Source organism: Manis pentadactyla, chromosome 1, assembly GCF_030020395.1.
Source record: "Manis pentadactyla isolate mManPen7 chromosome 1, mManPen7.hap1, whole genome shotgun sequence".
NCBI lineage: Eukaryota > Metazoa > Chordata > Mammalia > Pholidota > Manidae > Manis > Manis pentadactyla.
Genome location: NC_080019.1, coordinates 102,854,939 through 102,868,005, shown reverse-complemented (window position 1 = coordinate 102,868,005; position 13,067 = coordinate 102,854,939). Strand labels below are relative to the sequence as shown.

Here is a 13,067-nt window from a genome sequence, read left to right as displayed (position 1 = left end):
CAGACACAATTTTTCTTTGCTATCCCGATGCCTCCCAGGGAGCGGTGACTTATAGCTTGGTTGACAGCTCCGCGCTCTCCTGTCTCAGGGTTCCGTGTGGGACGTCATTCATTCTCCCAGGCCAGGCCCACTGGGCAGAGCCGGAACTCCTTCTGGCCTTTAGGTCGGCTGGGCCCCGAGTGCAGAGTGCAGTTTCCTGCCCGCGGCTGTATAGCAGTGGATGATGCTAATTCCAGTCTTTCTCAGTGACTTAAGTGCTTCAGCTGTTGATTTTCTGTTTTTGTTTTGCTTTCTGTGTGGCATCTTTGAAAGCACATAACAAAGGACTCTTCTTGGGCCCGATTTACTAACAACCTTAACTTTAAAGAACTCTCACCTGTCACACCAAACTCATTTGTCTCCTTCCCCGTGATAAGTAGCCCCGAAGCAGCCATTCTCCCTTTAAATGCTATGCCTGAAATTCGAAATTCCTCCCACTAAAATGATTTCATTAGATGTTACTGGGTTGCTGACTATGTGTAAGGTACGGTGCTGGGCCCTCACTACTCCTCATCAGAGCTCTGCTAGGCAGACCTCCTACCTCTTTTATCTGCTCAGAGACTAAGATGCTCTCCCAGGGCCTTGTAGAATCACACAGCCAATCAAGGCGAAGCTAGTGGTCAACCAGGTCTGTCTGACTCCTGAGCTTAGGCTTTCCCTCTGCTGCCCCTCCTCCTCCATAATAATATTGGTAAAAGTGTTGACTAGAGATAGTAAATTCTTTTTAGGACAGAGGTTGCAGTCTTTTTAATTTGTCCCTTTGAGTATTTTTTAAAAGTGAATTAGTACTGAACATTTAAATAGTAGGAGATCTCACATTAAACAAAATGTTCAGTTTTTCTTGAAAAAAGTCTTTAGACCTGGCGATATTATGCTCATATGTTGAGGGCCACTGGTTCCAGCTGGGTGACCCTCCCTGAAGGAGACATGACATCTTCAGTTTGTCTCAGGCCCCAGCTGGCCCACTTTACTCTTTTACTTTACTTTCCTGGCCTCTGTGGGTGTCTTAAGTTTGTGATTCGTGATTTAGGCCCGTAAGAAACAAGTTTCTGTCCAGTTAGGAATCAGGAGAGGTCAAAGTCAATTTCTGCCTCTGAGTTGAATTTTATAGGCTTTGATTTTTCTTTTCAACGTTTTGGGATAGTAATTCAGTACTAATAACAGCAATTATTGGGCATTTATTGACCACTCTCACATTTAGCTGACTCTGAGGGTTAGTAGACACCTCTTTGGTGGTAAGAACCTGCATAATTCTCCAATTTAGTTTATATTTTAAATCCTGCAGGTACTCTACAGGTACAGAGGACCTGGAGGCCCTGAGCAAAAGCAGATTTTAAAGAGGCAGTATTGTACAGAGCGAGCATGAATCAAAAGAAAAACATTCTGAGAGGGGAAGTTATTTTGATCCCATTTTCTCTTGGAAACGGTTGACTACCTTGCCCCACAATACAGGAATACTGCTTTTTAAACTGATGAGCAGCTGAGAAATTTCAAAGAGGAAGATCTGAAGAATCAGAACCCCCCAGGATGATGAGTCTTTCACTTTATCCTGATGTACCTGCAAAAAAAGTGTATTTCCATTTGAAAGTGAGAAATGTGTTAATTCTTTCTCACTGTTTCAGTGGAAGTCATGTCTCCTTTTGTCTGATTTAAACACATTTCATAGAAATGTAAAATAGAAACAAAATGGATTTTGACTAATTTCATGGCTGCAACTGAATTAAAATTTCATATTAATTAATACTAACACATAAGAGCCCCCAAAGCCAAAGTTCTTATTTATTTGCTTTTGATTAAGACAATGCCTAGAATATTGTTTTGAATTTTTATTTTCTTTCAGGACCCTGCAGGGATCTTTGAGTTGGTGGAACTTGTTGGAAATGGAACATATGGACAAGTTTATAAGGTAAGCTGATTGAGTTTGAATATGACTTATGCATAGTTTTGTTTCATGAAGGCTGAATAGTGGGGCTGTCTATTCTTGCTCATATATGCCCCATAACAGATTTAAAATGAAATAATGTGCTTGTTAGTTAACTTCATCTTTTTAAATATATCTGTAGTTCCATTTTCTTCATTTGGGTATTTTCCTTCATTACATTATAGTGTTTATATCTGACAATGAACTCTGATGTTGCATGTTTGAAGCTCTTCAAAGTGTTTCCTTTCCTTCACTTTTAATCACTGCCAGAACTGGTTTTCAAAGGAGTAGAGGATGCCATTTACTTGAGAAATTTAAGCTATTAAAGTTATCACAGTGGAAAAAGGAGATTTGGTATTGTCCTAGAACACGAGTTCAGTGAGTTTAGTGAACAGTGTTAGGAGAAGACTGGCTACCTGACAGAGCAGAGACCTAATGGCAGTATTGCTTTTGGAAGAGAGGAAATCAAATTAGCCTCAAGAGAGGATTGAGCTGAGCAGTAAGACATCCTTCCTGCCCTTTTACTAATTTTTGCTTACAGATTCACCTGAAAAATGCTTTTAAAAAATATTTTCCCCCAGTAAATGGCCTGAAAAAAAAATGGTGGTTTGGAAGTGTGGGTTGATTCTCCTTCTGATTATCAAAAGGAAATGGAAATGAACTGTTTTTGGACTAAAACTCAGGGGTGTTTAGTGAATGATCTATTGTAATAAATACCTTCAAAACAAACTGTTTCCTCATGATTATTTCTTGGGAACTATCCATCATTTTCCTCAGTGGTTGTGATCTGGGATAGCATTTCTATTAGAAATTCTCTTTCTTACTCTATTTTAAAAAATCCTCCTCTGAGCCCTAAATTTCTCTTAGGTGATTAAAATTATTGTACATAATATCTGCAATTGTAGATAGTAATAAAATTATTATCCAGATAGTAATATTCCCAGTTCTACAGAATGTCAAGTGTGTGTGTGTGTGTGTGTGTGTGTGTGCGTGCATGTGCGTGTGTGTGTGCTCATGTACACACACAGTGTTCTTGAGAATCTAGTTTTTAAAGCACAATTATAAACAGGTACATGTTTAAACCTTTATTTACCAGGAGGTGTACTTTGTTGTCCACTCCAGGGGAAAATTTCTTCCTTGTGAGAAGCAATTCATTCCTCAAATGTAAACCCCCTGCAATTAGACAGAATGTAGTCTACCCAAGCTGTTCACTTGACGTTGATCCTGTCTGACATGAGAAAGAAATGTGTCTCAGCAAATGCTTTTAAATACTTTCAATGCAGATAATTAGGTTGAAAGATTGTGTTTCTGCATTTTGAGAAATTGGATTGAACTTGTGAATTAATGTGAGCTAATAAATTAAGGTCTGATTTAGGGAGAAAATTACTTCTGATTTGTTGTCGATATGGAGGAGCAACTTTGTAGCAAGCTCTTGGTTTATGGTGTCATTTCTTAGAGCCATTCCATTGTGTGCCTCTCACCTATAGAATACTTATTTGGGAGATGACTGACAGCTTTGTGCACTAATCTTGGAGGTGGACTGTACACTCTTGTAGGAGAAGATACCAACAACATTCAGTTAAGGATGAGAATATTAAGGAGGATAATCCAGAATTATCCCTAATTGTCTGTTACCTAAAAAAAAGAAAACAAGGTCTCAGATCTTTTTAGAGAGGAAAAACATTTACCAATTATATTGTTAACATTATTATTTGAAAGGGTGCCATTTTCTTAGTGGTTGATACAAAATTTTGGTAGTTCTCAGGCTGAAGGGAGACTGCAAACAATGTTAATGGTGAGCACACTGGAGTTGGGGCTTGTTCTCTTTTCTCAGCCCTATGTACTGTTTTGTGGCATCACAACTTTTCTGTGCATTAGTCAAGAAGAAGTGTAGTTAGAAATTCTTTGGGGACTCGTATGCTTTATCTAAAGAATTAAAACTCCCTACTCAGTGAAGAGTTCAGTTTCTAAGCAACCTAGGTAGTATTAGGTGGTTCTTGCTCATGAACAGAGACACCTGGGTTTCCTGAGCCACTGATTCCATCCTGCTGTTACCTGAGTTCTGAAGGATTAAAGCTTAATAAAATAGCAAAAGCTGAACTAAAATATATGTGAACCTAAAGAAAAATTAAAGAACCTAAATAAATCTAAAGAAAGTGATTATTTTACATTGTAGGTTATATTTAACTTTCATGGACTAGGTATATTTCTAAGATGCTGTAGGCATAAATAGAAATTTTATAGCCCTACAAAGAAATTCTTATACAAAAAAATTGTGTGGCATGTACTTTCTTTATATTAAGTATTAAATCTTTTACTTTATTTTTCATGTATGTCCATTTCTCGGTATTCCTTGATTTCATAAAATGTATGAACAATTATATAGCCATTGTCTTTATTATATGGAAAGATTCATCATGAATTTCTTTTATAAGCTATCCTAAGAAAGTCATAATATAATTGTATCTACAACTGGTTTTTAAGAAACATACTTAATACAATAAACCAAAAAAATGTGTGGATATCAGGAGAATATTTCTTAAAGCATATCTGCATATAAGATATCTACATTTGGATGTGAAAATATAAATATTTTATATAAAGGTCATTTAGTAGTGTTTAGCTTTTCAAAGTTTCTTCTTGTCTTACTTCCAAGTCTAGCTTGCTCTGTCTGTTCTTGGAGGGCTAGATTTGTTTTCCTTTAGCATTTTTGTCCCAGGTGGTCAAGTGGCAATTCAATATCTGTTTTTTACTGTATTTACTGGAAAGAATATATAAATAATAAAGAGTAATGATTTTTTGACAGGACTTTTGATGAGGAAACCATCTTCCTGGGCCCATGGCTCCCATTAAAAAACAAATCAACAAAAGGCCACCTACTTGTGAAAGGTTCTGGCTATTTATTGGTGTGCCACCTATGGGCATCTAATGGAACCAGACACGCTTTTGCTATAATAGGGTAATCACCTTTATGTATGTTTAATGTTTACTGCTAAAACACCACTAAATCTTAGCTGTAGATTTCATGAATGACTATTAGTCTATCCTGTTTCTTAACTTGCCCTTTGGAAACATGTATTGGTTACTATAGAGATGGAGACATACTTTATTCCAGGGTGACAATGTGAATTGGGAATTGGTGGATTCCTTGGTTTCTCCCAGGCTTCTCTTGAAAGGTCTCCTTAAGGTTGTAAAGCGTGAAGTAAAGAGGCCATGTTGGTGGCTGTAGTGCTTGTGAGAGCTCTATGAGTGTGTGCATGCTTATGTGTGTGCCTGCATGTGTGCATGTTTTCAAAGGGTTGCAAAAGTCTTTATACATCATCTGGTCCAATCTTTCCTCTGCCAGCTGTCTGCTCAGCCCGTGGTCAGTCACCTGTGGTCGTGTGGAATGCATTGTCTCCCAGTCAGTTCATTTTCCTACAACTCTTTTTGAATGTTCATTGTCATACTGTTCCATGATTCTTCCTGCCTAAAATATTTACCATTCCAAGCTGGTTCTATATCCTCACAGCTTTTAAGAAAAATAATTTTTTTCCTGTAAGAACATAGTCCTTCAGATATTTGAAGACGACTTCTCCCTCCTTCCCCCAAATATATACTTGTGTCTTCTGTTCTCCAGGCAAAATAGCCTCAGTTGCTTAATTAATTCCACATATAACATAAACCTGAGGCCCTTCATTATCCCAGCTTCTGTCCTGAAACTATTCTAGTGCTAGTATAGTGCTAAAAATAATGCTTTAAACTTTTAAATAGTTTCCTACTTCATAAAACATTTTGTATAGATTATTGGATTTCTGATTTAATTCCTATTGAATGAGAACTTTGTTCTCACCTCAGGGTCTTTGTGGCAACAATTTTGTCTCTAGAACACGTTCCCCCCACCCTGTCCTGACTGCCTCCCTCTGCTTCAGGTCTCAGCTCAGATGTTCACTCCTCAAGGAAACCGCTTTTGTCCTTACATCTAACGCAGTCAGCCAGTGCCTCTGCCTCCTTCACCCACAGATTTTCTCCATCACACCAACCTATTTTGTTGTCTTCAAGTCTTCGCTACTACCTGAAATTATCTTACTTCTTTGTTTATGTATATATTAAATAATTCAAATGCACAAATAAGAGAAAAATAAGAGTGGGAACTAGCCATTACTGTATTCCCAGTCTGGCACACAGTAGGTATTGACCATTGCGGGGCCCAGGATTGAATTTTGTTTTAATAATTCTTTTCATATTCAGTCTCAGTTTTTTTCAGTGTTTCCCATAAGATGTCGGTCTGCTTACTTAGAAATGCATATTTGCACAAAAGTCATCAGCAGAATGCTCTAGCTATTTTTTCTGATGGAGGTGAATGTGGATTTTATATTAAAGGAATCGTTGATGGTTGTAGAAGCAAGACCCATACTGGATATTCACAAAATGAGGCAAATCGATTTTGGGGGTTTGGTATCCTGGCAGAGGCTCTCAAACTTCAGTGTGCAAAATGAGTATTTGGGAAGCTATTAAAAAGGTATAGTTAAACTATGAAAAAATTTAAAGTACTATTAAAAATGTAAAAACTCTATAAAATAGATTTCCAGGCCTAATGCCTGAAAGTTTGATTCAGAGTACATCTGGGGTGGGTTCCAGGAATCTACCCCTTTAATAACTGTGTGGGTTCATTCTGAAGTTCAGGGTTTTGGGGCCACACCTTCTGAAGTGCAACAGAAACGATCACAGATAATCCTGTTGTAGGGTCACAATGAGTAAAGGCTAATTCTAGAGCTTTTTGTAATCATTTACTTTAGTATGTCCATGCTGACTCCAACTCACATAAACTGAGAAAAGTAAAAGACGTAAAGATCATCACCTGAGATGTTATGTCAAGCAGTTTTGACGTACTCATTGAGAGATTTGACTTTTGATGTCTTATTTGATGTGTTTGATTGCAGTTTAAGGGTGCTCCTGAATAATTCAACTTAAGACCTGAGAATCGATATGGTCAGAACTGATCTGATAAGAGTTAGGAGAATCTGAGCCTGTTGCATGAGATTGTCTCAAGTCTGTATATTGTAATCTCAGTATCTTCTGTTAAAGTAAGACAAAGCATTTTAATAATAAATGTATTAATAGTCGCTATGGAGGTGATTGGATGACATACTCAGGATGCATTGTAGCTTTTCATGGTCTGTTCTAATGAATTGTGAATTATTCTATTCACTTCTTTTTTGGTAAGGGGTATGGGAGTCGGTGTTTCTTAGATAATAGGATAATAGTGGCATTTTTAAAAATCAAGAATTTGCAGTATAAAGAACACATTATTTCATATTCATTGACTGCCAATGGAAAAATAAAGGCTCTGTGCTTTGTGTGGGAGAATGCAGAGCCCGCCAAAGTGGCTCCTACTCTACACAAGTGTGCAATCAGATGACCTAATTAGGACTCAGTGCTTGCTGTGTGCTAAAGATGTTCATATATATTGTCTTAGTTACTCATGATTTTATACGGCAGGAAACTAATGCACATTTATTAAATCACATTATCACTTCAAGGCAGGGCTTTTTCAGCCTTGGCCCTGTTGACATCTTGGGTCGTTAGGCCTTTGCTGTGGGAGGCTCTCCTGGATGTTACAGGGTGTTTTGTAGTTTCCCTGGCCACTACCTGTGAGGGGCCAGTAGCGTCTTAAGTCATGACGATTCATTCTCTCCTGACAGTGCCAAGTGTCTCTTGGGAAGCAAAATTGTCCCCAGCTGAGAACCACTTCTGTAAGAATAAGACAAAATAGCAAAACTCTTAAAACTGGTATGCAAACAGAGACAGTGGAAGTGTAGAATATGGAGAAATGAATGCTGCTCAGGCAGAGTGGGGATATGAACAGACTGGAAGGGGGATTTGGGAAAAGCTTAGAGGCCTTGGCATTTGTGTCTTGGAGTGTAATTTAACATTTTCCTAAGTGGAAAGTAATGTAGTAAAAATGATGTTAGAGCAGGACTGAGGGGGATTCCTGTCTGGTTCCACCTCAGTCTAGGTGTTGGTCTAGCTGTTTGAAGATAGCCAATTTATTCCCCGAGTCAGGATTTCTTCATCTGTTAGTAATAGTACAGTGCAGAGTTGTTCTGAAAACTTAAGTGCGATGTGTGTGGAAGCCCTCAGCCCAGCACCTGACACCTAGCAGGCCTACAGTAACCTTTTCTTCTTCCCCAGCACATGTGCCAGTAGGAGCCTGGCTTACTAGTTCTTTCCAAGGTCATATTTTTGTAGATTTTATGGTTTGAAAGAAGCATTCATGGAAGATAAAGTCAGAAACACACAGATTTTTGTGCTTCACCTTCTATCTTTAATTTCTTGGTATTTCTGTATGCTCAGAATTGCATTATTCCTATAAATCCCATTGTTGACATATCTTATATAGCACTTGATATAATTGCCATTTGGGTAATGTAGTTGGTTTTTACTATTTTAAAAAATGCCAACTTCTCAATAATTTGTAAAGAAAAGGTAGATTATTAGGAGGAAATAAGAATTGGTTGTAGCATTCTGGAACTTAAGTGGGGTGAGAGTGGCTTTTAAATAACTCTGTGTTTTACAAATCTTGGGGGAGAATCGGCAGTATTTACTCTTAACAGAGTACATAGTCTAAGTAGAGAGCCTTTATTGTAGGATTTGTAAGGAGCGTGGGCACTAAGGACCTCACAAAGGAGCTGGGGGCCTGTCATGGTTTGGGTTCTACCTCCAACTCGCCTAGGTTGTACTTACCATAAACCACTTACAGGTTCAGTTTTTCTCATATGTGAAATGAGAATAAAATACTTCTGATTATACCCCACCAGGTTACAGGTAAGGTTGAAATAAACTAAGGACTATGAAAGTACTTTGGTAAATTTAAACTGCTGTGTACACTTAAGTTTTGATGATTGCAATTGCCATTCATTACAGGGTAGGTGGCGGAGTCCTGTATACCAAAGTCTAGGGAAGTTTATTTATATGTTGTTCTTTCTCTTCTTCATCCTTATGCTGTGTTTTACCAAGTAAATGATATTCTCCTCTGGGTAGCCTGACTTTGCTAGATTTATTCTTACACATCCCTCCTTCCCCCCCCCTGCTTTCCTTTCTTGTGATTGTTAGAGCAAACAAGGGCCATTGGGTTGAGTGGAATTCTCTCTGGCTTTGCCTTTGCCTGAGCTTCTTTGAGTCATTGATACTTGTTTAACCAGTTAGTCACATTTCCCCAAGTGTGTAATCAGTGGAACCCCAAGATCAGCTCTATGAAAAAAAGAGTAGAGTGATTGAAGAAGTTTCATAGCCCCCTAACCAATCTTTCCTCTTGAACATTAGCATTTGTATTACTTTGTTTTACCCAGTATTTTCCCAATTTATTTAAGTGTGGAATCTCCCCTTTCCTCTCAAATAACCCCTACGAATGCCTCTTGGAAGTATTTCATAAAACACTGAAAATCAGGATGGCTAATGTCATCCTAGACCATAGCTGAGTGCCCATTTTCCCATTGCTGCAGCCTCCATGTCATCCTATCCCTTTGGGTCAGGGGACATTTTATGTAAAGTGTGGCTTCAGGTCTGTCTTTCTTACTACCTTATAAACCAGGCTCTTGGGCCAAGTCTAATGTGTCAATTGCCTTTAAAATGAATTTTTGTTCTTTTTATAGTAACACATTTCATCATTAAAGTAAATTAATGATATGGGCAAGGGTACTAGTGGGTTTCATTCAATTAAAAATGTTGTAACTGCCAAAATACCCAAGTACTATTATTCTAGAAGTGCAGAAACTAATTTTTAACATCAAATAAACATTTAAAAAACACCTCTGAGGTGCTATAACACATCCAAAGCATTGTTGTGAGTCGTAGGTTCCTTTGACTATAGCCAAGACTTTAAGATTATTTAGTTACTATTTTTTAGTCTCAGAGAGTACTTTAATTGCAGTTGGCCAGAATTATAGGTAACAATTTTACTTCTCCCCAATAAGTAGGAGAATTATTTAACCTTGAAATGCATTGGCTTGATGAGCTTTCCATCCTCATAGATCGCCATGTCTCCATCCAATTTGGCTCAAGACCATACTACCTCATGCTATGATCTGTCTGATGTAATGAATTAGATGGTTGCCATGTGAGCACAGAGGAAAGACCATTGTGCGAGCCTGTGGGTCAAAAGCCATATGGAAGGGTCACTTTCTTTGCTAGGTGGCAGGGACCTCCAGAGCTGCTACCAAGACTTGCTGCAGGGGACTGTGTAGGATTTCTTATTGCTACTAGTGGTTCTCAGGCCTCATTGTTTTTAGAAATCATTTGGATAGCTTTGAGAAACTATGTATTCTGGGCCCCTCTCCAGATTTGGTTTTGCTTGGTGTAGGGCTAGGCAATGTTGGTTTCTAGAATTTTCCAGATGCTTTTAATGCACAGCTAGAATTGAGAGCCACTGCGCTTAATGTATTGTCTCTGGTGGTCTAAGGGCTCTTTTTGGTGTCTCTGCTTTGAGGGGGAGTCTCTGCTACTCGTCTCTATCCTGGGGTTTTGTTTACCTCATTTAATCATTTATTCAGCATCAATCTTTATAATAAGCGTCTTATTACCAGCTTGGCACACATATGCCTACCTTTCATTTGAAGTGTTTAGATTGCTTTAGTTCAAAATACTGTCATTCCATCTCATATCAGTGTGTTGCCAAATGACTAGATGCATAATACCCTGGTGACTTCTAGTTTTTAGATCTCATAACACCCTTAATGACTTGATTATAACGCAGTCTCAAGTAATTGAACAATGAATAGTTACCATGAAATTACCATTTCTTGAGGTTATTTGTAACCTGTAACTTAAAACTCTGCCAGGATTATAGGCATGGAATTTAGGGCTGTGCACAGTTTTAACTGTTTTGTACGTGGGGAACATTTGAGACTCTTGAAAAGAATTGCCAATTAATTAGGGTCCTGAGATTGAATTTCTTATCTCTATGGTTTAACCTCAAATGTAATTTTATTGCATCCACTTGGATATTTTGTGCAAAAATAAATATCTGCTATTGGGAAGAAATGTGCAGCCCCTACTAAATAGGAGCCCTACTTGGTGGTGAGGATCTGGGATGGGCGAAGGGAGCATTGGCAGGCCCTCCAGATCAGCCAAGCACAACCTCTTCTGCTGAGTGCCGTGGCCTTGGGCACTGCTTCTCATGTGATCCTGTTGCTTACTTTCCAAGGCAACGCATAGAACTGCTGTCTATGTTGTTGCCATCTGCAGGACAGGAAGGAAGGATGTCAGCTGGCTCACTGAGGACTCCTAATAAATACAAAACAGCTACCATAATAATAATGATAATAACACAAGTATCATCTTTCTAGACCGGGAAGAGTTATGAACTGACATATGTGAAGACCTCAGTCTCCTTTAAAGGGAAGGTGCTCTATTGTTTTAGAATACTTGTTCATAATCGCATAATATAGCCCATTGGGACATATAGCCTTTGGCAGGTTCCAGTTGATGCTTCTCTTCAAAATATTTCTTAAGAAATTCAGTTTTGGTCTGTGCATCATAGAAGGCAGTAGAGTAGTACCCCCGTATCCCCAAGGGATATGTTCTAAGACCCCCAGTACATGTCTGACCACCAGATTGTACTGCACCCTATAAATGCTAGGTATTTCCCTATACATACACCTATGATAAAGTTTAGTTTATAAATCAGGCACAGTAAGAGGTTAGCAACAATAACTAATAATAAAAAGAACAATTATAACTATACTATAATCAAATTTATGTGAATATGGTCTCCCAAAATATCTTACTGTGCTGTCTGCACCCTTCCGTACTGATGTGAGAGTGGTAACATGCTTATGTGACTTGATGAAGTGACGTGAATGACGTGGGTATTGTCCTGTAGCATCAGGTTACTGTTGGCCTTCTGATGACGCATCCAAAGGTGCATCATTGGCCTCCAGAGTGCAGTAGACTGTGGGTAACTGAAACGGCAGAAAGGAAAATTGTGGATAAGGGGGAACTGCTGTTTGAGGCTCCTAGCTGGATTTACTAGGAATGGTATTATTTTCAGTTTTGCCTCTGTCATGTTCTCTCTCTCTCTCTCTCTCTCTCTCACTGTGGTACAATATGCCCACCATAAATACTGTGCAGTGTCAGTAAGAACCCTGACATTGCTGTGCGGTCAGCACCACCATCCAAATCCAGAACTTTTCCATCATCCCAAATGGAAAGTCTATACCCATTAAGCAGTAACTCCCCATTCACCATTCCCTGACCTCCACCCAGCCCATTATTTCTTTTAAAAAATATTCCCAACAAACTTAATGATAGAGGTGCTGGTTTCCTGCAACACTGGCTGCCCTGGAATGGCCTCGTCCATCTGTCCGCCTGCCAGCAGTCCTGTTCCCCAGGATGGCTCTCCAGCAGCCGCATCACCCACCAGGTGGCTAGTCGCCTGGTGCCGGTGGGACTGCATCTCGTTCTTGAAAACTGAAGCAGGCTGAGGCTCTTGATTTTTCTGCCCTGTTTATGCTAAATAAAATGATCCTTCTCAGGTAGTAGTAGAGGTCAGTAAAACATCTGCAGGCATTCTGTATGAATCCTGAGTGTATTCATTTTTTCTATAAAAATGTTCAGGGCCTTGGTTATTTTTATTACAATTATAAATGAGATTCCTCTTTACCTTTAAATGTATCAACTGTTTTCTGTTTAAGCTGGAAAATGGTGTTTTTGTTATTGTTTCCCTGTAGGAAACTCCAGTATTTTATACAATAACAGAATGATCTGGGTGGAGGATACTTGGGGTGACCCTCATGCCTATCTCCCTGATACTCCCCTCCACTCATCGATCCCACAGAACTTACGTCCTACATCCCCAGTCCCAGGTTCCTCACGACAAGATCTGTGCCTTCTGCTCCAGCCTCATCTTCGGCCCATCCTGTCACCGTGCGCTCTGTGGTGTCACGTTGCCTGGTACTCATGTACATGGCACACAGTTCCTGTTTATCCATGCTAGCTACCCTGTGTCCTCGACACTTGGCACAGGCAGCTGCCCCCCCACCTGCACCCTGGAACACACGCTGATCTCTCAGTGTACTCACATCACTGCTTTTGTAATGTTCTGTCTGGCTGTTCCCATTCTAAAGTC

General features: G+C 39.2%; 1 protein-coding gene across 4 annotated transcripts in view; it reads left to right on the top strand.

The window, feature by feature from the left end:
- TNIK (TRAF2 and NCK interacting kinase) overlaps positions 1-13,067 on the top strand; it is a 370,493-nt gene that overhangs the window by 83,291 nt on the left and 274,135 nt on the right. For all 4 annotated transcript variants that reach the window (XM_036930924.2, XM_036930923.2, XM_036930922.2 and 1 more), the window contains exon 2: positions 1,880-1,945. In XM_036930924.2, coding sequence (XP_036786819.1) covers positions 1,880-1,945 — 66 coding nt within the window. The remainder of the gene's footprint in view (positions 1-1,879; positions 1,946-13,067) is intronic.